Here is a 26,620-nt window from a genome sequence, read left to right on the forward strand (position 1 = left end):
ATCAACCATAAAACACATTTGCCACAATAAATCTTCCCATCCTTAGGATGCAGAAGCAGAAAAATATACCAAACAGTATTTGACAAAGTAACCTAATGGCAAATTTAAGAAATATGTAAACTGTGGTTCTAAACTTCTGTGCCAATAATAAACAAACATCTTATTAAAAAAATTGACTTCCTGACATTTGCTGATCATTTGTGCAGTCTTACTCATTCTTAGATTTGACAAGTTTCTCTACGAATAATCTTTTTGATTTAGTAATGACTTTTCTGTACTATTAGAAGTGACAATTAATTTTAGTAAAAATTCACCCATAGGCAACTTTGATAGTCATTTCAATAGTTCTGGTTATTTTACAGGCACTTTTATAGCTCTATAACATTCACTTAATCTTGTTCAATGATGCTGAACCCCAGATGCCATAAGACATTATAGAAAAATAGTTACGGTACATATGGAGTAACTACTTTTTCTGAACATTAATTTTCTCCTCTAAAAATACTAAAATAACATAGAAAATAGGAACCACCACTCTATGGGAAAGATATAAATGACTTTATATTGTGGACTTGCAGAAATTTCCTAGATTAGTTTATTGGGACCCCACATATGAAGTTATTATTAACATGTATTATCTGTGCACATCTAAGTAATGGCAGGTTTCCTCAACATTCACAACATCATTGGCAATATAGATTTGAACTAGATGTGGATTGAGGAATTTCTCTGAAACAATTCACAATTATAGGCAAAATGGAAATACTAGAAATAGTTATAAAATAAGAAATTATTTTTTCTCTTTGTTCTTCTAATGTTTGAATATTCTTCCCATTCACTCGTTCAACAAACATTTTATTGTGTTTACTCTGTGCAGAGCATTGAGGAAGATAGCATTTAGATATTATCATTGCTTTAGGACCCTCAAAGCAATAAACACACAAATGTAACCTATATGTGTATATACATACATAAGTATGTATATACACATATAGGCACGTTACATATGTATAGTATATATAGTAACATAGTCTCTACCCACATGGAGCTCAAGGTGTGCTAGACAAAACAGAGAACTTTAAGATACAACACTGCAACCTAAGTACATGATGGAGTAGCAAGGAAATTGAGAAAGCTTTACGGAAAAACTGGCCTTTAGGTTAGGTTTTAAAGGATGATTAAGAATTCAAAAGGCTAAGAGGCAAAGGAGGTCGTTCCAAGCACAGGGAACAGTATAAGAATAACAAGATAAACTGTAATGTACAAAGTAACTTAGTTTAGACTTCAGGTGAGTAAACATCTTAATTTTGGATGTGTCTCCAAGGAATTTTTGGTTCCAATTCCATTAAGTTGACCTGACCATGGGAGACAAGGCAGGACAACCAGTCTAACCTCTCATTTTACAGATGAAGAAACGGAGCCCCAGGGAGATTAAATTGTACTCCCAAAAGCTGCAATTGTCAGAACAGCTTTTGATTGGCCTCACATCATCTGAAATGTTGGCAAAATTATGTCTCCATCCAAGTTACTTTCTGAATATTCCTTAGGAAAGAACGCCAATAACTAAATGCTTTTTTTTTCACAATCAACCTTTAGGTTTGTTTTACGTGAAAATATCTTTGTTTTTCTGGGAAGATTTCATTAATTAACTAAAATTCTCCTCCCAAATCAGGCCAGAGACTAGATTCTTATAAAAACAAAGAGGAGGGAGATAGCATGGCATAATGGGTAAAGATTTGGCTTCAGTCACAAGGACCTGGGTCCAATTCCTCTCCTGGCTGTGAGACACTGGCTACTTCTCTCAGTGCTCCAGATCATTTTTTAGGAACATACATGGCAGGGAAGTTGCTTATTTGATCTGCATTTTTAAGGCGGAATTGCATCTGTAGGAGTTCCTTTTATCAGTGAAATGCCAAGAATGAGGGACTTAGAATCAGGAAGATTTAGGGGTTCAAGTCCTGACATCTATCAGTTGTGTGATTCTGGGCAAATTCTATCTCTGAGTCTCAATTTCCTCATCTGTAAAATGAAGACATTGAACTACTTGGCCACAGAGGTCCTTTCTAGTTCTACAGCAATGATTCTATGATTAAGAAACAGGCATGGGATGATGTGACTGCAGGAATAATTCTTGTTGGTTATTGAGATGTAGCTAGTGACTAGGGGCAGCTCCTTGTGGGAGTCATGAAATAGGTTCAACATCTAGCCTCAGACATGTACTGTCTGTGCATTCAAAGTCAAGTAAAAACCTCTCAGAACCTCAGTGTCTCCATCTGTAAAATTGGGCTGATAATACTTGAGCTGCCTGGCTCAACCTTAAAATAGCCTGTTAATGTATACAAAGTACTTTTTTTCCTAACAACTCTGTGCAGTTTTTCATGTACCCAGTTAATTCCCAGAATAAGCTTTTACTGTTTCTTTCCATGTTTACCCTCATGCCAATTTCAGCTTACAAAATTCCCCTATGAGACCATGTCCCTAATCCCAATTTTTGTCACTTTGTAATGTTCAATTGCTTAACAGATCTGCAACTGAATATAATATTCCATTTTTTAAAAATCACGCAGAAAACAGTATGTTCAATGATGAAATAATCTGGTTGTCACCAAGGCATTTGTCTTTGTATCTCCAGCTCCAAGCACAGAAACAGGTACTCAATAGGCCCTTGATAAAACTTGTTCAGTTGAATAGAATAAAGTAGGAGAGCCAGGATTTCAATCCAGATCCTCTGACTGAACAGCCTGCTTTAGAGCCTGCAAAACTCCCTAGAGCTACCCGAACAAGATTAAAATGTAATTGGGAAATATGTGACAAAATAAATAAAAACACAATTCAATGTAATGTTAAGTTTTGGCTTTCTAAGTCAATATGTGGCCTTCAAGAATTCATTTCTATTTGAGTTAGACATACCACTGGTCTACCATACCAGGCTCCCAACACACTTTAGTTATTCAGTGTACTGTATTGACTAGAAACAAAACTGAAGGGGAAAGTTTGCTTAATCCAATTTACTGTCTGACATTAAAAGTTGCCCCAATCCTAGTTCTAGGAGAAACATATCAAAATAGCAATAGCATGTGACATTTCTATTGCATTTTAAGGTTTAAAAAACAAAATATTTTTCTCACAATAATTGTGTGAAGTGCATAGTATAAGTACTGCATGTGTTTTACAAGTGAGTAACCCAAGTGGGGCAGCAAGGTGGTGCAGTGGAGAGAGTGCTGGGCCTAGAGTCCAGAGGACCTGAGCTCAAATCCAGCCTCTGACATTTACTGATTGCGTGACCCTGGGCAAGTCACTTCACCTCATTTGCCTCAGTTTCCTCATTTGTAAAATGAGCTGAAGAAGGAAATGGCAAATCATCCCAGTACCTTCACCAAGAAAACCCCAAATGGGGTCATAAAGAGTTGGACACAACTGAACACAGCAAACCCAAGTGACCTACCCATAGTTATTAGCTATGTAAGTTATATTATACATTATATTATTTTAGTTATATAGTTATACAAGTGAAGCAGGATCCAAACCCGTGTCTGCCAACTCCAAGTTCATGGTTATTTCCATGACATTAGACCGTCGTCCTGCCAGTCTCTAATAGTTCAACTGTACATCGTGCTTCCTTAGTTGAATAAAGGATGCAATGGGCCCCGGACCTAAAAGACTACTGCTGCAGGAGTCCCTCGGGAAAATTTCAAGGCGTAAACAAATCTTGGTTTCAGTCACATAGCCTTGTTCTGTGAAAAGAAATTCAGCTCTAGAGCACAGAGAAAGTCCAAGACAGCTTACACTCACTTGCAAAGCCATTCACTTCCATGGGTCTTGGGAGGAAGAAAATCTTAGAGCCTGAGGGGTTATGGATCTGGCACCGTCAATAACTTGGCTACAAATATCAGAATTCTAATGAAAGTCACCACTTCAACTTGGGTGAAGATTAGTAAAATAGGCTGAAAAGAAAGGCACAAACCACACAAAACGCTTCCTTGCATCTCTACATATCATTCCCTCCTTTAATCTAAGAAGTTAATGAGAGGTTTTAAAACTGATTAAATCAGCTTAGCTCATTCAAAGGATATTAGGAACCAAATATTCAATTAAAACAATTTCCAAAGTAAAATTTAACAAAATCCTTTTCTAAGGTAATTAAGATGATAGGTTCTTAACACTATGTAAATTAAAGTCTTTTTAACAGCCACTCATTTTGAAAGGTGCTAAAACAATTGCTAAAGTTCATTTGACAAAAAAGCCATTCAATGTGCCAAAGTCACTTTTTTTAACTTAAATAATAGAAACTAGCAAAAATTAAAAATAAGCCTAATATTATTATTTTTACTTAAAAAACCTACATGCAACATTTAACATAGATACACATATTTAAAAATAAAAATACTCCAAATTCAGTTCACTAATGGAGAAAATTATGCTAAAGGTAAATTTCTTGCTCTTTTGGAAAAGTCATTTATAATTTCTTTATGAAAAATTAAGAAACAAGTTGAATGTTAATGAATTTATTAAATAAGCAGATCCTTGCCTTCAGAAAAACAGGTCTAGTAACACTTTATTTCAATTTGAAATCAATGAAGCAACTCAATTTTAGAAAGTTTTTTTATTATTGATAATGTAAATGAACTGCACAATTTATTATTTATAAATACAGCTGGAATTCTAAAAATGTTACATGGAAAATTCCATTTATTTATAAACATATATTTCTGATGACTATCTTAAGTTATATCTTTGCTGTTCAACTTTGCAAAGAGGAGTTAAAAACATTGGGCAAAAACAATGGTGTTGAACGCATTGTCCTGTCACAAGACTTATAACCTTCTGTTACTTGCTAACAGTCCTGAAATAAAGCAACAAAAAGAAACAACTTAAAAAAAAAAAGCACACCAAAAATTTTGTGCTTTTTCCAGGTAGGTGTAGGCAGAGACTTCCTAGAATAACGATATGGATATCAGTGCAATAGAACAATTCCCAAGTGAAAACACTAATCTCATTCAGTGAGGGAGAGGGGGATGTATATTTGCTTCTACTCTGCAGTTTCTTATTTAAAAAAATTTTTAAAACCCCAAAACAAAACGCAAAACAGCTAAAGTCAATAGTTCTTTGGTAGTATAATAAAATATATCAACAATTCCAATAATTAATATGGAGAAAATGCACTCAGAGTTCAACTTCGTAAATATTCACATTCACACTGCAAATGAGAATTAACTTCCTGCTCCTAAACGAAAACGGGAGAAAAAACTGCCTCCCTTTGAGTACTGTCAATAATGTGAAAATACACAGAACACAAGCTAGAAATGAGAATCCATTTAGCAAAATGAGTTAGGATTGATTTGAAAAACCTTAAGTAGGTACATACACCCCAAATTCAGAAGGCAGCAAACTTAATTCTAAGCAATTACGTTATCACCTCCCTTTTAAATAAGAAGCATCAGGTTTCCTATGAAGTGAAAGCCTCCTCTTCCACTCTTAAGTAATGCTTTCACAAAACCAAAGTGAACTCCTGGTTAAAAATATTTCCAGAGTGGATCAATATGAAAATGTGCTCGTGGTATTTGCCAAAAATAATTTCTTGATCTTACCTTTTGTGTAAAACAAACAAAAAAACCCCAACCCCAAACCCTCAACCCAACCTATGCGTGTACTCATCAGTGCAAAATCAGATCACTTTGTATGTTAGAACATGTAGTACAGTTTCCCTTTCTCCTGAAACAAAGACGATGGGGAAAAGCTTTATTAATAGGAATGTTTCACAACAAATAATTAAAATGCCTGGTTCCCCAAGCTAGTCTCCTCTATGGACAACATGATTGGGAAGAGCAGCATTGTCAGGGCTGTGCCTATTTGCCCTTTCAAGAGAAACCAGAACCTTGTACCTCAAGGAGACAGTTCTATGTAAAACAATAATTAGACTGAAGGGAAAATAAGAGGATGGGGTGGGGGGATGGGGGAACAACAAGAATGAAAAGAACAGAGAAAGAATTTAAAAGACCCAAAGCAAGTAATATCACGTTAGAAGTCAACGCAAGTCCTCTGCCACCTGCAACTTGGAGTGCTAGTTGCCCAATCTGAGAGGATGAAAAACACATCTAAAATGGCCAGCACCTTGCTTCAGTAAGTCTTCTCTCCACTTTCCCTCCTGCGTTAGGTCATGTCCAAAACCAATCAGCAAAGGACAAAGAATTCTGTACAGAGTGCAATTAATGTTTTCCACGTCCACCTTCAAAAGCATGATGCTCTTCGTGGGCTAAAAGGGCAGGAAAAAAGGAGAAGAAAGGAAAAGAAAATTTTAAACAAAAGATGGGACAACCCTCTTCCAAGCATCTTAGTTTATTTTGTAAAGTCATTGAAAATTCAAATACCATTTCCCCAGTAACTGCTCACTAACGCACTTGTTTCCTGGGATATGTAATTAAAATAAAAAAACAAAGCGTAAGGAAACAACAGAAATGCTGTCTGATTCTTTTTATGTGTCCAAGAAACTAAGACTGGACAGGATGATGAAGAAAATATCTTGCTCCAAGTGAGACCCACAAATTAAAATGTGTCACATGGAACATATCAGAAAAATTACCCAGCTAAGAAAATGCACTCTACAGTCTCATTTTAAAACACACACATCAACCTAAAAAACAACATGAGATAGTAACAATAGCTATGTTGCTCAGTCAGAATACAATCAAATGGCATTTTGTAAAGTGAATACATTTTTGCACTGAAGTTTTGTTCTACTTCGTTCTCTACAGGGACAACAAAAATCTATGATACTGGTAATCTTTACACTTCCTCATACTTAGTAGTCTCAGTGTTGGACATGGGAGAGGACTACAATTGTGTTCTACAATGCAAAAAGATGACAGACCTCACATTCTTAAGTGAAAAACACTTAAAGCAGGGCTTACAATATTTCCTCCTGGGCTATACATCTGGTTAGAAAATTGATGTCCTGGAGGGCAGCTTCAGAACCAAAGTAAAATGTCAAGTTCAGACAGGTAGATTTTTTGTTATCTTTTACTGAAGTAGGTAACATCATTTCAGAGCCACACCAAAGTATGGTGAAGAATCAGAGCAAACCAACTTTGGTTCTTATGCTTTGGGGCCTCCACACTTTAAAGGGCCCCTGGTGACTAGAGAGTTGAGTCAAATCAACAGGAATTTATTAAATGCTTGCAATGTGCCAGGCACAGTGCCAAATACTGGGAATACAAAGAAATGCAGAGATAGTCCTTACCTTCAAGGAGATAACAATCTAAAGAGAGAGACCACATACAAATACCAATGAACATAAAAGATATGTAAACTGGAGGTAATCTCAGAGGGAAAGCACTAGCTGTAATGGAGATAGGCAAAAGCCTCAGAAAGAAAGGTAGGCTTTGAGTTGAGAGTCGAAGGAAGCTAGGATCGGTGAGCTGTCAACTGGTCATTTAAAAACCAAAAGTAAAACCAAGGCAACTAATCAGCTCATACCCTCTACACTACTGCCAAGGCAAAGTGGTCTGACCCTTTCCTTCCCAACTTACAAACAATATACATTACATCTTCTCGTGTCTTTTACTATTTTGACTTCTTTTTCCCTTGAAATTTATTTTAATCTTAGCCACAGTTCACCCATAAAAAACTAGTGTGGAAAAGTGTGAGTCGCCCCAAGTTCTGTATCCTCCTAAGGGTGGCTTTAAGCAATACAGACTCCAGATACAGAACTCCAACTTTGAATATTTCAAATGTCATGTCTATGTACATTCAGTTAAATGCCTTACTTTTTTTTAATATCATTTTACTGAAATATTTTGTTTTGACTCAGCAATTACTCACCAACAAACAAAATCCTACTCTGTAAAGTACACTCCCCTCAGTCATTTTTTCAATTGACTACAAGGAAGGATGTGCTCTTTAACTTTGATTATATGGCACAAATAGTGACCTTTGTAATTGAAGAGAGTCTTGTTACTTCTCCACATTTATTTTAGTGTTGTCTTCAGTGTTTGTGCTGTTCCTTTGGTTCTGCATCATTTTTGCAAATTTTCCCAGATTTCTTTTAACTATTCACACTTATCATTCTTTACGAATACTGTACTTAAAAACTGAGCATTTCTCACAGCTTGTTTATTTAGCCATTTTCTTCCTTCCTTCCTTCCCTCCCTCCTTCCTTTATTCTTTTTTCCTCTTCCTTCCTACCTTTTTTCTTTCTTTCCTTTTTTCCTTCCATCCTTCCTTAGACCTGTCAGGGCTTCTAATGAAATAGTTTTAACTGAGATTGTACTGTGGCAAAAATATTCTAGCTGAAAATTATACATGGACAATATAGACAGCATGCCTAGTACAGAATCTATCATGTAACAGGTGCTTAATAAATGCTTGTTGACTGACTGACATGTAAAATTGCATGGAAAGATAGTATACAAATGTTCTTCCTACTTTGCATAAAGAGATTTCTCACTCCACTCTTCAAAAGAGTTCAGTGCAATCTATGATTTCTGCCTAACGTGAATTCCATGATTGAAAAAACAGATTTAGAACTGGAAACAAATGTAGGATATTGCCCAAGTTAACAGAGAAATCTTGCTGAATATGTGTGTACACGCCCCCCCCACACCCACACCCACACCCACACACACACACACACACACACACACACACACACACACATTTCCCCATTTTGACTGACTGGCTGACTTGAATGAGTACTAGGTCACTTCTGCGTGTGTGACTTTTAACATGACACCCAGCATCTGTCAATTCTTGAGTTCTTGAACCCTGAACAAAAGGGATTATCATTGCAAACTACATTCATGAGGTCGGCCACTTGTACTTGGTTTACCCTGAAGCTATTTGTCAATGTCCAATCACTCAGTGAACAAAATTTCTGGAAATTTCTTATATTTCCAAATCAATTATATAGTACCCAGAATGTAATCCTACTGAACAAAGAGTGCCTGTCTTGGAGAGAGTCAGAAGAATTGTTGGTGTTTTAAGTAGCACTAGGACAATAATAATTTTATCAAAATTAAAATCTTGATAATTTGAAATATTTTAATTTTAATATGTGCCACTAAAATATGATTTTCCTACTCAGAAATGACACCTGTCATTATCCATGATTTCTAGTGGCATCTACACTCAGCTTGGCCATTCGGCTTGACTAAATTAGCTAAAAATAAACTCAATTCTGTTTTTTTTCCAGCAAGCACAATAATTAGTTGCTAAGCAGCAAATCACACTGCCACATGGTCAATCTTATTAGATCACTAATGTAGACCAAAAACTAGTCTGACCAGTTTGTGATCCAATTATTTAATGAATGTGAACAATTTAAATTTCTCTGATTCTATATCAACTGAGATTGACTAGAATACTCTACACCACAGAACCAAAGAATTTTAATACTGAAAAGAACCTCAGAGGGCATTTAATGCAACACTCTCCTTCTATAGGAAACTGAATTCCAGGCAATTTAAATGACTTGTCCATAGTCACAAAGCAGAGTCTGGACTAATAATCAAGTTTCCTGACTCCCAGGCAAGGAATCTTTATTGCTTTACCTCTCTTTACCTCTCTATACCACACTATCCATCTCTTCATATTGTAAGGTTTAATCCAGGCAGCAATATCTAAATGGATGGAAAAGAAAAGTCTATCCCATTCCATCAAGAAAAGCAAAACAACTCTGATCTCAAGAGTGTTGTTATAGTCGTTTGTCATGAATTTAAAAAAAAAATTCATATTGGCAATAACATTAAAAAAATAAACTTTAAATTATTTCTCTTTTCTTTTTTTTTCCGACAATGTGGTTTTATAGTATCTAAAGTACAAACTGGGCATGCACACAGTTACCATTCCCCCACTCCAAGTCTAAGGAATATTATTTGTATGGCTACTTCACCTCCTTTTTGTTTCTCATCTTCATTTAAAATGAAGTAACTCAGCACATTGTATTTAACTGTAGCTATGAGCTACTTATTCTTTAGGACCTGAATAGTTTGACTTTCATGCCTCTTATTTCCACAGAAGGCACTATTCAATATCTTCAATCAGAGTCAGCCAATCTTGAAACATAAATGATCCTTTCCCATTTTGAAGCCCCTCCCATCTTTTGGCAGTGGAAGTGGGAGAAGAGCAGGAGAAAAGACATATTTGTTATGAAAGTTTATACATTTGAAACATTTCAAATATTTCAAAAAACTTAAAATGGTTTGTGCCTTATACATACTAGGCACTTATGGAACGCTCAGTAGATAAATAAGGGGCAGTTCTAGTTTCCAATTTATCATTAAAACCATAATCCAGCATTTGCAAACACTTGTTTAACAGGATGTACAAAGTTGTTTCCTTTATAAGAGAGATAACTTTAAAACGACCACATAAGCAACAGATACAAATTCACATGGAAATTCTGGGTCAATCCATACATGTAGTTATACTTTGGTTGCTAACATTTTACCACGGTAGGTGAATAAATATATTTTTAGCTTGTATATTTAAAATCATGGATAATGAGGAATGATTAGCATTTCAGTATAATATACAACCATCTTTACATCTAGAACTAGCCTCATCATATAATATAGATGTTATATTTTATAAATTCTTGTTTGAGAATGACTAAAGATCTACCCCCATCTGCTCCTATAATAGCCTTTAAAATTTTTGTCTTGAATCTAATGCAATCACTCCTGATTACAACATACACAAGATTAGGCTTAATTTTTAAAAATAACAAATATTTTATGTACTTTTGTTTCTGACCGACACAGTTAGGATGGAATAAAATCTGGTCTGAATTATGCAGAATATTTTTTTAAACACACAGGAATTTCAAGCGATTCTGTTTTTCCTTCTTAACAATATATTTTCTACTTTTAAAAGTAAACCATAGAATGACCTAGAAGGAGATAATTGGAACCAAAGTACTTACGTTTATAAAATACTGCTTTGAAAGATATGTGTGGCAAGAGTTCGTAGATCTTTTCTAAGACTGTTGCTTCACTTGCTAAAGAGGCATTCACATTCCAGACTTGAACAACATCTTCTCGATCACGGACACTCACACTAACCCCTATTACATCATCATCTGCATGGAGGACAGACAGGACCAAGGGGGAAATGAGTTAATCTTCTGAGTCAATCTACAATGAACTTCAGAATATAACATTTTGCTTATAAATTATGGATAAAACTAAAAAGAACATGCTTTAAGGATTAATTATATTTGAAATTGGAAATGTAATCAGTAAAAAGCTAGCAAACAAGTGATTTTATAGCAACACTGTCATGGACTCTGGGGCTCCAAATAACTGAAAAACATTGTTTTAAGCATCAAAGCTTTAAAAATCATTATTATTAAATTGATTTTTAGTGGAAATATTTCTACATTTATCATATATTTCCCTGACATATTAAACAGAACATAATGAAATTAATCACTTCTTGATGACTACAGATCATCACTATGGAAAGCAGTTGCTATAATGAAGCTCTCATGAGCTATGGAGACGTGGATATATCTGTTTCACTATATACTATTTTCCCCCAATTTCTGAGTCCTGATGCCAACTTTTAAGTTTTTCTGTCACCTTGTTTACTGTCAGGCTATCAACTGTTCCTTCTTGCTGATGTCCCTGTGCTTGTTTATAACAGCTTTACCCAACATAGTCATGTTTAACTTGGGATTTGTTGGGAAAACAGGTAATCAAACTTGTTAGAATAATGTCTCAAAGAAGGCTAAACACATTGTTAGCATTAACACAAGGAGACCTGGGTTCAAATCCAAATGCCTTATGCTTACTGTGTGACCTCAGCAGTCACTTAATCTCCTGGAAAAATGGGGGCGCAGGAATTGACTAGATGGCTTTCAAGTCCCTTCTTGACCTAGATTTATGATCCTGTGACCTGCGGGGACATTTTTTTCTTACTCTTCAGTCCTTGACAGTGTTATGGATAGTTGAGGCGGCTAATTCAATGACCACTGGATGAGGTGTTATTGTAATTACTATAATGTTCACTTGTCCCATTTTTGTAAATTCAAACAGAAAATATTAGAGTTCAAAGAAATGTTTGAAAGTATCTATTCCCATGCTGTGCTGGTGGTCTCAAACAACATCTCTGGTTTTATACTTTCATTACAGTAAGACAAATAGGTTGTGCTATAAACAGTATCCCAAAACTTGACATTCAGTTAGTAAAGTGAAATACACAGCGTCAACAAATTTAGAAAATGGAAGTCATACATTATCTTGCCTGATTTGTTTTGCAAATGCCATTTTTTTAGTAAGTTTATCCTGCTTTTTTTTGAAAGTTAAATTCATTTGTATAATCAGACACACTTTAAATCATGATGAATCTTGTTCTTAAATTTTCTTTTAAAAATTTCACTATATTGCTTTATTTAAAAAAAAATAATTCGGGCCTAATAAAAGGGGCTTCATTTGTGGACATAAGCAGAATTGTATAGCAGAAAGAAAGCTGAACTTATGGCTAGAAAACCTAGATTCTAGTTTTACCCCAAGCTACCAGCTATATGACTTTAGGAAGGAGGAAGGAAAAAAGTATTTACTGTATGTCAGGAAACGTATGAAGTGGAAAAGCATTTTATTTCCCTAGCCTCAGTGCCTTCATTTGAAAAAAAAACTGAGGGTGTTGGACTCAGTGATCTTCAAGGTCCCTTCTAGATTTACCATTTTATGATAAGTGTTGAGAATTTTTTAGAATAAAGGTTGGACTATATCAGGGGCTCTTAACATGAAGTCCACGAATAGATTTCAGGGTATTGGACTACACACACACATACATACACACACACACACATACAAAACACATATATTATACATAAATATATATACACATATGCATGTCAATATAATTGGCTTACTTTGCAATCCTATATATTTTATTTTATGCATGTGAAAAGAAGACTCTAAGAAGGGGTCCACAGACTTTACCAAAATTGATACAAAAAAAAGGTAAAGAAGTCTTAGCCTAGATTAGATGGATTCTAAGGCTCTTCCAGCTCTGAGATTCTGTTATTCTAACAACTTTTATTTAGAGACAGGATATTTTTTAATCTTGTAGTAATAATAAATCAACTATCACCTTAGGGGGTGAACAATCCTCTTTTTAAGTTATTTTAATAATACATTTATTTACAATAGATGAAATTGTTTATGTAAACTGTGCTGATTTTGTTAAAAACAGAAACAATTGGATGACAGTTTTTCAGTTTGCAGTTAAATTTAATTGTCTAGAGAATATACACACATACACATATGCATATGTGTGTATGTATGTATATATACACATATATGTGTGTGTGTGTATATATATATATATATATATATATATGGAGAGAGAGATGAGGAGAGAAAAGGGGTGAGAGGGAGGGAAGGAGAGAGATGGAGAGAGGAAAAGGGAGAGGGAGAGGGAGGGAGAGAGGGAGAGAGAGAGAGAGAGAGAGAGAGAGAGAGAGAGAGAGAGAGAAGAGAGAAGAGAGAAAAGAGAGAGAGAGAGAGAGAGAGAGAGAGAGAGAGAGAAGAAAAGAGAGAGAGAGAGAGTGTGTGTGTGTCTTACTTGCCCAGCACATCATCTCCATAAATTTAAGATGTGGGCACCAAAAATTATATATTAAGTACAAAGCAAATTATATGGAAGGGAACTTCTGGCTATCCAGCAAATCTACATTATATTCATATATGGAATTAGCCAGCATGAACATGACCCTAATAAAATACGTGTTATTTCCAGAGATAGTTGTGTAACCACAGATATTATTTACTTAAGCTGGTCAGCTATTTTTACTTAGTTCATCTTTCCTAGTACCTGAAACAGAAATAATTCATACCGAAAATTGCTTCTCAAAGGGATTCACATGTTTGTAATTACGCATGAGTCATATTTTGAGCAACATTTAGCCAAGTTACTACTCCCTGCTAATGCAGAAAGATTCTTTACTGTTAAGCCAATTGTTTCATTTTAACCCAACTCATCTCTAAAGTAGCAAAGATGAAATGTAAGAGGTAAGTGTACCAATAAAATTAAAAGGCCTTAATCATTTATTTGGTTGTAGCTAAAAACAGTTTGGACATGGGTGGTTTCTAACCCCCTTCTTGAGGGAATGCTCTGTAAAACCCACAAACTCCATCAAAATAATTTTTCAAGAGAGCTGCGCTTTTCTTTAAAGGCCAAATGGGGGAAAACACTTGTTGATTTACACTTACCCAGAATCTGTCTGAATGAGACACCCAAAGAAGAATAAAAACGAACTTCAATGTCTCAACAAAATTGAGACAAAGAAAATGAAAACAATTTTGTTCAGGTTAATAGCTCAGTGGATTTTAACTTTTCTTTCTATTTCCTATTGATTGTAGACAAATCACTATGGCTGATTTTTAAAAAAAAAGCCTAAAAAATAAATAATTAAAATGAAGCAAGTTATCAAGTGCTATATTTTATATTCTAAGACAGATATTGATTGTATATATGTATATAGATTTTACCTGTCAGGTTTTTTATAGTTTGACATTTAACAAAGTTTTTTCATGTATGTTTACTGCTTAAGTTTCTAGTTATTTCTTAATTGTGCAGTATGAAAGATATTCATTACATTTTATGGAAAACTTGGATGGCTAACCACTAATTTGATTAAAATCTTACTTATCCATTCAACTGCTGAGGTAGCCAGATAGTCCATGGAAAGCAATAGAATATTTATGTGGAGCTCCAGAATTTGGACACATATCAGTTAAAAGACTAAAAAAAAAATTCTCTCACTTCTGACCTTTCAGTAGACTACAAAAAAAAAATAGTTCTAAAACCACTGTTACATGCAAAAAAAAATCTAAGCCAATTACATAGTAACAAAACAAACAGCTTCTAAACAACATCATATTAAAAAGCCCCCCCCCCAATTCTGCCAAGGAGTAAACACAAAGCCAAGCACTAGGTACACACACATGCAGTTTGAGCCATGATTTTTTTGTTTTTACCTGCTGTAGAACAATCTGTAAACTGTTCCCCGATAGTTGCTAACAACAACTCTTTCCAAACTGTGGGCTAACATGGAAGAAAAATATATACACACATATTCAGATAGTGAATTTTAAGATCCCAGTCATTTCCTCTTCTATAAGGAAACATTAGTTTTTCAAGCTCACCTGAAAAATTCAGACATCCCCAAAAGACAGGAAAAAACCTTTAATAATTTAACAACTCAACAAACACTTATTAAGTCCCTTCCAATGCTGGGCAAGGGCACTAGGGATACAAAGATGAAGCAAGACACTCTTCCTACCCTTGGGAGCCAACAGTTAGGATGACACAGTAAGAAAGAGATATATACAAATAACTACAATGTAAGTTTGGGTTTGATTAAGCTTGAAGGAGGAGTTGAATAATACATGAGAGATTCAAAAAAGGATCATGTCTCAAAGGTAGTACCAAGGAATGCTTCATGGAGCTGGATGGTATCTGAGCCAAACCTTAAAAAAAAAAAAAGCAGTATTTCAACAAGCAGAGATATAGGGAAGGGTTGATTCCAGGAATTGGGGATGACATGTGCAAAGACATAAGGGAGGGAGAAAGCAAGAAATGCCTGGGAACAATGAATAAGTTAAGCTACTTTGAGGCAGAAGCTACTTAATGTTTGTCTTTATAAACCCATTGATTAGCACAGTGCCTGGCACACAGTAGGTATACTTTTCGATTGATAGACTGATTTGAGTTCAAGAAGGAGTAGTGGGAGATAAAGGTTGTGGAAGCTTTAAATGTCAAGCTAAGTTTTTTAATTTGTTCAGTAGGCAATGGGAAAAACAACACTGAAGTTTCTGAGTAGGGGAATCATGTGATTAGATATGTGCAGTGGAGAGATTACTTTGGCAGCTGTATGGAGAATTGTAGAGGGGAGAGCCTGAAGGAGGTTATTATATAACATAGGCAATTTTGCAACAGGGAAAATCATAATGAGCTGCGGTAAACTGAGGCAAAGGGATTTAAAGACTAAAGGAAACATTTCTATTAAAGGAATTGGTAATGTTCAGAATAATAAAAAAAAAACTTTTAACGTCAGTGATACTCACATTAGGAGAGATTAAATTTTCCTTTTCATTAGCCAGGGTGTGTGTAGATTTATAAATACATATATGTGTGTGTGTTTTATATATATATGATATACACACATATATACACATATTATATATAGTGTATTAGAAGTTTTTCTGCTCTTTCTTAAATAAAAGAACCCTCAAATATCTTTCGTGTATGCAAATAATTTCAAAAGTATCAAAACATTACTGTGAAAGAAATAAATTAGCTTGTATATTTTAGGTCTGTGAAACTACAAGAATTTCCTTGCACCGGACAATTTTTTAAAATGTTACAAACATTTAAATTTCACAAAAGGCCCCCAAAGAAGAGTGGGAATTATTTTAATTATTTTTGTATCTTTTGTCAAAACTATCATAATCTTGAAATATCACAGTAGTAAATAAGTTATTGTTGAAGGGGATGCTAACATTTTTCTGTGAGCTTGCAAACTTTTTGTATTGATTTGCAAAGCTAACCTATTGGGTTTAATTCTTAGTAGTGAAGACTCAATCATTCAGACAGTCAGTTAAAAATCATTTATTAAGTACATACTATGTTCCAAGCACTGTGCTAAGTACTGAGGACACAAAGAAAGAAGAAAAAACAAGGTCTCTATTCTCATGAAGTTCACATTCTAACCATACAAGGAAATATGGGGAAATGTACAAGGGATGGGGTGAAGAAAGCTAAATCAGAACAACTGATACAGTAACACAATGTAAACAACATTAACACAATCCAAAGAATCCACAGAAGTAAAAAGCCAAAAGGGAAAGCAGCAGCAAACAGATAACCATAATAACAGATAACCAAACAAACAACCATAACTATAAGATGTATACAATGTAAATGGAAAGTGATTTCAGAGGAAAGCTATCAGTTCAGGGTTGGGGAAGAGGGAGAAGATGAAATAAAAAAGGCCTTCTACCGAAGATGAGACATGGCAAGAGTCTTGAAAAAAGCCAGGGAAGCTAGGAGTTGGAGGTGAAGAGGGAGAGTATTCTAGGCATGGGAGACAGCCAATGTAAATGCCCGGAGTCAGGAAATGAAGAATAGCAATAGAGCAATGAAGCTGGATCAGAGTGCATAGAAGGGAACAAAGTTTAAGAAGCCTGGCAAGGTAAAACTGGGCCAGGTTGTGAAGGTCTTTAAATGCCAACAGAGGATTTCATGCCACCTCAAACCTTTCAAATTTAAAACTAGAGTCCATTTTGTAAATTATCATTGGACTGAAAGGCATCTTTATGATTTTACCTGAAAAGTACTTTACTATGTTTCTTGTAGCCTCATGACTGTGCCCCTTGTGGCAAAAGAGATGGAGACCTTGGCATTTGTCCAGTAAGTCCACTTGAATGTGAATTGCTGTGGAATGATGTCACTGCCAAATCTGTTTCCTTTCACTCTTCATGCTCCTCCTGGGTTCCTACTGTACCTTGTCTACTTTTTTCTCACCTTGCTCTGTTCTGCTCTCATTCTCCTTTATTTACTACCAAGGATTTTTTTTTTTTTATGGAAAGACCTTTTACTCTTTTTCTAATTTGTCTCTCGGTAGTGACTCTCACACAGCACTACTGATTAGGAAGGGAGAAGTTAAGATGACTGAAAATTAATTATCCTTTTGATTTCATAGTTTCTGCTACACTTGCCTTTGAGGGAAATTGAGTGCAACATTACTATTTGTTAATTAAGAATCGTGGAAGGTCCTGGCTACTTGGAGAAAAGGCACTGGTATAACTATGAAACAAAAATCAGTACTGTTGGTGACTGTTGTCAACTGGGCCCTCTAAAAAGAAGGAACTTAATAATTCTTCTATTAAAACTATACACATGGGTCAGCAGAATAAATTCAGATCTGAAGTCAGAGGACCAGGTTCAAATATTGGCTCAGCTACCTGTTAACTGGGTGAGAGAAAAGAACTTGATGACTGAGGTATCTTCTAACTCAAAATCTAGCACGTAAAAGTCATTATGAATAATTGAATGAGGGGTTGGGAGGGGAGAGGGGGAAAGCCATCCAAATCTCCCCCAAACAATCACAACAGCTTTGTATACAATTCAAAAAAATGCAAATAATCTCAGTATATGATTAGGTAATGGCAGAAAAAAGGAACTATGACCATAACTGAATACTATTATACCACAGGTAACTGCAAATATAAAGACCACAAGAAAATATGGGAAAATGCACAAGGGATGCAGGGTGAAGAAAGCTAAATCAGAACAATTGATAAGTAGCAACAACAGTGTAAACAACATTAACACAATCCAAAGAATCCACAGAAGTGAAAAGCCAAAAGGGGAAGCAGCAGCAAACAGGCCGTTTGTTCATATGTTCAAGTCAATGAATGCTTTTCAAAAACAAATCATAAACAATGGACTTTAGGACTTTGTATATGATCTTTTAACATTTTTGAGTACTTCAGGATAAAGATAAGGAATGAACAAAAAATTCCTTTCAAATGAGGTTGACATGAGAGTTTCTTTTAAAACTCAATTACTAATAAGTTTGAGCAAATAAAACTTAAAAATAAATATTTCTCCTTCCCTCCATTCTCTTTCTCCCCATCTTCTCTCTCTGCTTACTAAGCCTTATGTAGTTTGTTATTTGCTTTCCTAAAATTTTTTTTTCTTTTTAATACATATGCCAAGTAACAGTCAAAACTTGGAAGAATGTATCTTGACTAATAGTTTGCACCTTTAACAAATAAATCTGGTTCTATACAGCTCAGACATATGGGTCCCTGGAGGGTTTTTCAGTTCTTTTGAGCATACGTACATGAAAGAAACAATGGAAAGGTGAGACTGTGTAGTTTTATTTCTTTTATCTCTTATCAAGGGCTGTTTTTGGTTTGCTTAAGTCTTAAGGTAACATTTTAATGTTCATTTTCATTCAATATAATGAATAAAGGTCCATGTGGAGATGCTTCTTTTCAACTCTCAAGGAGTCTATTATGGCCATGCTTTTGAATGCTCCCCCCGCAGCAGACAACTCCACATCTCTTAGATGGCACTTCTATTTCACTTGATACAGGGAAGGTTCTGGCCATCAGAGACAAGGCCAGCATCCTGAGGTGAGGCCAGTTCACCCTTCTGTAGGCAGCCTAGTGGCTCCTCAGTCTTGGAGGCCCACCATATTAGTGCCAGACTTAGTGCAGACACCTAGTCAGCTTAGCCTACTGCAGCTCAGAAGTCCTGAATGCAGTGTGTGTGCGCGTGTGTGTGTGTGTGTGTGTGTGTGTGTGTGTGCATGCGCGCACACGCACACATATGCTCATGCTTCATTACATTAAACTATCTGTGACCACCATAGACTTCTCCATTAGGAAGGGATTACAAGTATGCACAACCACACCAAGTAGAAACCAATTAGACTGAGATACAGTTATCAAACTATTAAAAAAATTTCACTGACCCCAGGTTAAGAATCCCTTGGTTTAAAGTGACCTGGCTAAGAAGGGCATGGACTGAGTGATGAAGCTGAGACCTGAATGTTAACTTTCTGATGTTCAACTGAATCAAAACACAATTCTGCTTTACAGGGACATGTGAAAATGTAATTGCTATGTAAAAGAAATGTTCTTTGGAGTTATTATGAGTCTCTAGAGCTATCCTCCAGTTTAAAAAAGCCACTGGTTAGGGTCTTTAGGCTCCATGATAGGATGGAATTTAGTATAATCTTGGCCAACCCATGACTAAAATGATTTTAATATTGCCAGTTGAATAAAATATGGGAACTTGAGAAAAATGAGAGAAATAATTTTCTTAGCAATAATTCCCTTTTATGCCAGCCTGCCTAGCCTTGAATTTTGTAAGCTGTTTTGTAAGTCAGCATAGCTACTGCTACTTTATAGAGGAAGAGAAATGATTTCCCAAGGTGGAAAAGTAGGGCAGAGAAAAGGCTAAGAGAATAACTCAGGGTTTTTCATCATTACATCCTACTCAAAGTCAACCATCCTACCCTACTCTGGAAAGCACAAATCTCTCTGCTAACACAATAAACAAAGGCCCAGCTGAGTCATTTCCAGAAAGGCTCTGGTACAGACATACCGTGCTTTCCTTGGGGACTTTCATTTTCCATACACCACCCTTTGCATTGCTTTCTTCTTCCCTAAGTTGAAGACAAAAAAAAGGTTGAAAAAGTGCATGCATGGATTAAGTGACTGTATGTCTAAGGCAAACATGCATGTGTATCTGTGTGTGTGCACAAATGCGCATGCTTCATTACATCAAACTCTCTGTGATTTCTTCAGCACAGATGCTCCTCTAATCTCTCCATTACCTCCACTTGTGCCCATCACAGCCCTTCCTACCAAAAGGAAACATCCAAGGAGGACTGTTTTAGATTTTCTTTTTTTATTTTGAACTTTATAATCATCAAACAAATATTCCAATGCTCAGTGAATCACAAAAGAGACTTTGTACAAAACCACAAATTTATCATATATGTTTTGTTATTTTAAAAAGACTCTACTAGATTTATTTTATTCAAATTTGTATTTTCAAAGACTGTGTTGAATTTAACAAGGTAGTTATTGAGTAGGACTTTAGTGGAGAGGACAGGACAAAGACAAAAATAAATATAATGATGGACTTTAATGGCCTTGGAAGAGAAACAAAATAAAAGAATCTTCCTTTAAAATCTTTATTTCACTGTCTCCATGGGCAAGAGAAATTGATGGGAATAGATCAGGTGTTCTCAACCTGATATCTATGAAGTTTTTTTAATAGTTTGATAATCAAATTTAAATAAAATTGTTTTCTTTTGTAATCCTATGCATTTTATTTTATGCACTAAAAAAACCTTTATTCTGCAAAAGGATTAATAGACACAAAAAGAGGTTAATGACTTTTGGAATAGATAGAAGGAAGAGAAAACAGGAAGGATCATAGACTCTACTTCTGCTTTTAGATTCCCAGCTTCTAGCACAGTGGTCAGAACATAGGAGGTGCCTAATAAATACTTCCTGAATTGAGATTGAGAAAAATCCTGCTACCTTTCAAGGACAATGAGGCTGACAGGAGGTTTGGGTATGTGATCCTAAAGGTGGCAATGGATGGGAAAAACACGGGGTTGTGTGGGAGTCTGGTAGCAGATAAAAAGAAGAGGGTAGGCACCTTGGAAACCGCCAGATTAATTTGAGGCCTGACTGTGACACTTATTATCTGTGTGATATTGAGCGACATTTCTAGGTCTCGCTCAGATCTAAATCTATGATTCCTAATGATTCCTTCTCTCAGATAACATTAGTAATCCCGGAGATATTTATATTACTCTACATTACATCTAAGTTCATCTGAGGTCTATTTTTTTATTTAAAACACATACTCTATCTTGCCTCTCCATGAGACCATAAGTTCCTTTAGAACAGTAACCGTATCTAATCCAAACTCTCAAAGACAAGGCTTCCCGCAAGCGTTTTCTCTGCTGTGGGGCACTGGCAGTCTGGTGAGGCCTATGGACCCATTCTCAGAATAATATTTGTAAATGCACAAAATAATAAGATTATAAAGAAAACTAATTACATTAAAATATGGTTATCAATATTAAAATAACAAGTTCACACACCCCAGGTTAAGAACTACAAGACTCTAAAATGTAAGAGCTTAATAATACACATATTTGTTTTTGATGATAATGAAGCAAAACATTAAGGAGAAAAGGCTGAAAACTACCATATTGTCTGAAGGCCTTAGATGACCTAGGTGGGCATGTTTGTCTTTCACTCCCAACTCAATAAAAGAATTATTTTCAGACTTAAGTGGTAGAGAGCCATGGTTATATTCCAAGTCGGTACAAATCTATTTGCTTCACTGTGGTTTCCCTCCCACTTTTAACCTGAAATTACATGAGAGTTACTTACCAGAGTGGTCGTCTCTCTCCCCTCATTAAATGATAACTACATCTTAGAGGCAGGTTAGTCACAGGAGGAATATTATTGTACACACTCCAGAATATCTTGGAAAGAAAACAACATATTTTAATTTAATTCAGTTCTTTTTCATTTAATGTACATGCTACTAAATCATCAAAATTAACACATTCAGGAAAATATGATTCTCATTAAGTTATAGCTATTAAAAATAGATTTTTTCTCATTATCACTTTCAACTTTCCACTAGGAACATTAACATTTATAATGGTAGAGAATTTTACTTTCTAAAATCATGCCAAGTTCTATGCTTCAGAGTTCTATGGTTACTGAGCAAATATTCTTATGTAACATGAAATCATATACAACTAGGAATTGATTTGTATCTAATGATTTCCAATTATTTTCTTAAAAATAATGCCTCAATTTTCTACTCTGGCACAAGGGAGTCCTAGGAATAAATGGAGAAACAGAGAGGAGATGACCTTATTCCTTGGCCCTCTTCTTTCCCTACTAGATGAAAGGGGGAAGGGATGAATAACACCTAAATAGTCACAAAAAATGATGCGATAATGTTCACATGATACTTTACAGTTTACATAGATTCTCATAGATTATCTCATTCGGTCATCATAATAACTCTGAAATAGACAGAACAGCTATTGTCATCCCCATTTGACAAATGAGAAAACTGAGGCTTAGAGTCTCTAAATCATGACTTTGCTTTTTTTGTGTCATGGGCACTTCTGACAGTCTAGTGAAGCCTATGGAGCCTCTTTAACAATAACATTTTTAAATGAATCAGATAAAATACATAGGAATAAGAAGGAAACCAAATATGTAATATGTATAATTGGCTATATATATTATATCAATGTTATAGATTAATACATTACATAAATATATAAAACATATTATCTTAATATATTAACATCCTATATGAATAGTTCCCCTCATAATATATGTGTACATACACGAATAACATGTATATGTGTAGATAGAGAGACAGACAGACAGATAATGGTGATGCTGTTTGTTGTTGTCATTTTTGTTCTGATTCTAGATCTCTTTTTCTTATCCAGGCTGGAACTTTAATGGCCACTCTTGGGTCTGATTCTACTGCTGATCAGTACAGAAGATTTGACGTGATATTTCCAACCTGGGCCAGTAGTGGCATCCCAGTCTTAGAGGCTCACCATATCAGTGCCAGGTCTAGTGGGAACATCTAGTCAGTCAGCTTAGCCAACTGCAGCTGAGAAGTCCTGAACTCAAGCGATCTGCTATTCAAGGCTTCCCCGTTAGAAAGGGATCAAAAGTGCATACCACTACACCACGTAGAAACCAATTATACTAAAATATAGTTATCAAACTATTTTTTTAAAAAGTTCACTGGCCCCAGGTTACAAATCCCTTGGCTTAAAGTGACCTGTCTAAGGTCATGGATTGAGTGATGGAAGCTGAGACCTGAACATTACCTTTCTGATGGTCAACTTCATGGAAACACAATTCTACTTTAGAGGGGCATGTGAAAACAATCACTATATTAAAAAAAAAAGTTTTCCTACTTCCCCTACACCCATTGAGCAAGCCACTTTTCAGGCTACCTGGCCAAAGAGCAGTCACTTAGTAAGCATCTCATCCAGACATGCTCCCTAAAGCCAGAAAAATCCCTTCAGGTGCCCTTTGTTCACAACAAATATTCACTGAGTATCTACCATGGGCAATTTTCTGGGTGTTATGGGATGCTTATAAGAATGACAAAAGCCACAAACATATGTATGGCACTTAAAGGATTCCAAATCAATTTACATACACATTATCTCTTTTGAGTCTCACAATAATCTATAACGTACAAGGGATATTATCATCTACATTTTACAAATGGGGAAACTGAGGCTCAGAAAAGTTAAATGATCACATTCAGAAGAATTTTAACTCAGTTCTGACTCCTAGCACTCTAACTGTCATGCTACCTAATAACAATACATGAACACAAACAACTATAATAAAAATAAAGAGCAGAAACTACACTAAAAAGTACAAAATATCATTATTTTGTCTCTTTGCCACCTTCTGTCTCCAAACTGGACCACACACTGATACTTGGTTACATCTCTTTGCTCAATAATATAGCACATTTTAGGAGCAAGATGACTATGAATGAAGAATGTTACCTCTACACACGTGACAAAATGGGAAACAGAAAAAAAAATTTAAGCCAGCCCAAATAAGTTACACTGACTCCTATGGCACAAGTGCTTTAGAACCTGAGTCTTCATACATCTAGAAAAAATAAAATAAAATGAATTTTAGGTTCTGAAGAAAAGAGAACCACTTCCAGACTAATTTCCCTCATCAGCCATAAATTTTCGTGCATATAAAAAAATGATCAAATTCTTTACTCTTTGACAAGTGGAGATTACAGCCCAGGATTACATAGCTGAAGACTTTACTCTTACTTAATATATTTTAAATATTTGAAGGCTTGGGTGTGGGCACAAAAGTGTTGGAAAAAATACCTAATTCACTTAAAAACACCTCCATTTAAAAGTACAGTTGCAATAAATCATTCAATCAATTAATCACTAAGCATTTATTAAGTGCCTACTATGTGCTAGCTAGGCACTGGGGATATAAAAACTAAAGGGAAATGATGATCCCTGCCCTTAAAAAGTATACATTATTCTGGGGGGGGTGATGGTGAATAAAACATGTTTACAGATAAGTAAATACAAGATACATACAAAATAAATGCAAAGAAATGGGAGAAGAGGAAACACTAAAAATTGGAGAAAATCATGGAAAGCCTCTTGAAAGTGTATTTTGAGCTGAGCCTTGAAGGGGGCTAAAGATTATCAAGCTGCTTCCTTAAATGGGGCTTCCTCTACACATATTATAAACTTCCCCTAATATTTAGAACTTGTTGATAAGCCTGAAAGACAGCGAAACGCTGAAGGAAGCAACATTACATAATTCTTTGGGAATCTATTTTACTGCCACTCTCAAGGCACTGTAAGGTTGAAAACTTAATGAGACATAGTTCACATTTTCTACAACATTAAAGTTTCTACCCAGGATTCAGAAAACAAAAAGCTATAAATACACCCTTGAAAATGGTTTTCAAATAGTTTTTACATCTAAAATAATTCTACATGACTTGTAAAATAACAAATTAATTCAGTAACTTTGTTTACACTTATGGCTTATTATCTGTTCTATGTCAATAGACATTGAGGGATTTTCTTATTATTACTGATGTTAAAAAAATAATAATCATAGCTGACATTTGATAAGCACTTCACAATTTACAAGGTGGTTTATATTCACTATCTCATTTTCTTTTCTATATTTCCTCCATGAATTAAATGAAGGCAGAGATGGCATAAATATAAAATTTACAGAGGGCAGGTTGTTAAGAGAAATAGCTAATGCCTTGGACAGCAGTCCAGATCCCCAAAAGATGTTTATAGGCCAACACCCGATAAGGCTGAATCTAGTATGATCAAATGTGATAAAGACAGATATAAAGTCCTCTACATGGGTTCAAAAAATCAACTACCAATACAGATAGCCATTTCTATTTAAACAATCTGGGGGTTTTGTGAACAATCTCAATATAAATAGAAAAGCATTTTCGAAAAATTCAATAAAAGTCCACAAAGTGATACAGCATGTATGCCAGAGCTTGTATGCTTCCGTGAATGCATGCGCACATGCGTGTGCACACCCCCCCCCCAAAAAAAAGAAAACTCTAATATCTTAGAAGAATTATATCTGGAACAAAGGAGTACTTGCCCCTCTGTACTTTGCCTTGGTCAGTTTATATCTGCAGTATTTTGTATGCCCAGTGAACAGCACAATGTTGGCATAGTAAGCATACTAAGTGTTAATTGATTGCAAGTTCTGGGAGCCATGTTTTAGGAAGGTCATTGGCAAGCAAGAACATATTCAGGAGTAAATAACCAAGATGGTAAGAGGAATACAGCTCATGCTACATGAGGATACACTGGGCGAATGGGAGATGGTTAGCCCAAAGGGAGACATGGTACCTATCCAAGTATTTAACAGGCTATCATATAGGAGAAATGAGATTCATCTTATTGGCCCCAGAAATCAGAACTAAGAGCCATGGGTGGAGATTGCAGAGAGCAGACAGGTTTGATATAAGGACAGCCTTCACAAAAGCTGTCTAAGAAATAGAATGAGCGGTCTCAGGAGGCAATGGATTCCCCTTCACTGGAGTCTTCAATGGATGTCTATTCACCAGGAATATTGTAGATGAGATTCTTGGTCAGTTATGGGTTGGGCTAGACGTCCTTTGAGTTCCCTCCAAATTGATTCTGCAATTCTTACAGCCACAGTTGTATTGTAGGATTGACAGAGCATGACCAAGCAAACTGAGGCTAAGCCAGGTCTTGAAACTGATGTGACCTGAAATCGACTGTTTTTCCATGACTACATACTTTCTAGAGTCTCTAAGTCAAGCTTAACAAGAGGGGAAGTAAAGGTAAATGTAGCCAGAACCTAAGCAACATTCTCCTAAAATGAAAAAGGCCCAAACCTGATTTAGATTATATACTTAATTTTACATGATCCAGATCTTCTTGAAGACTTTCATATCATCAAAATGATTTGCATTATATTTCAATGTTCAGGTCATAATGAAACTCCCA

The 26,620-nt window shown here is 35.5% G+C and overlaps 1 protein-coding gene across 4 annotated transcripts in view; it reads right to left on the bottom strand.

Annotated features, from left to right (window-relative positions):
- Window positions 1-4,588: 4,588 nt before the first annotated feature.
- The window catches only part of EIF4E3 (eukaryotic translation initiation factor 4E family member 3), a 50,518-nt gene continuing 28,486 nt past the window's right edge, over window positions 4,589-26,620 (bottom strand). The window contains exons 1-6 of one of the 4 annotated variants that reach the window (XM_021007586.2): window positions 26,537-26,606; window positions 21,939-22,033; window positions 20,125-20,185; window positions 14,982-15,048; window positions 10,919-11,074; window positions 4,589-6,253 (exon numbers count right to left, since the gene is read on the bottom strand). In XM_021007586.2, coding sequence (XP_020863245.1) covers window positions 6,207-6,253; window positions 10,919-11,074; window positions 14,982-15,048; window positions 20,125-20,185; window positions 21,939-21,964 — 357 coding nt within the window. In that variant the 5' untranslated portion in view covers window positions 21,965-22,033; window positions 26,537-26,606 and the 3' untranslated portion in view covers window positions 4,589-6,206. Of the gene's footprint in view, window positions 6,254-10,136; window positions 11,075-14,981; window positions 15,049-20,124; window positions 20,186-21,938; window positions 22,034-24,121; window positions 26,492-26,536; window positions 26,607-26,620 lie in introns of those variants that run through there. The other 3 variants (XM_021007585.2, XM_021007581.2, XM_078152153.1) reach the window with 3 other exon arrangements.

The sequence above is a fragment of the Phascolarctos cinereus genome, unplaced genomic scaffold (assembly GCF_003287225.1).
Source record: "Phascolarctos cinereus isolate Bilbo 61053 unplaced genomic scaffold, phaCin_HiC Scaffold_4;HRSCAF=312, whole genome shotgun sequence".
Lineage (NCBI taxonomy): Eukaryota > Metazoa > Chordata > Mammalia > Diprotodontia > Phascolarctidae > Phascolarctos > Phascolarctos cinereus.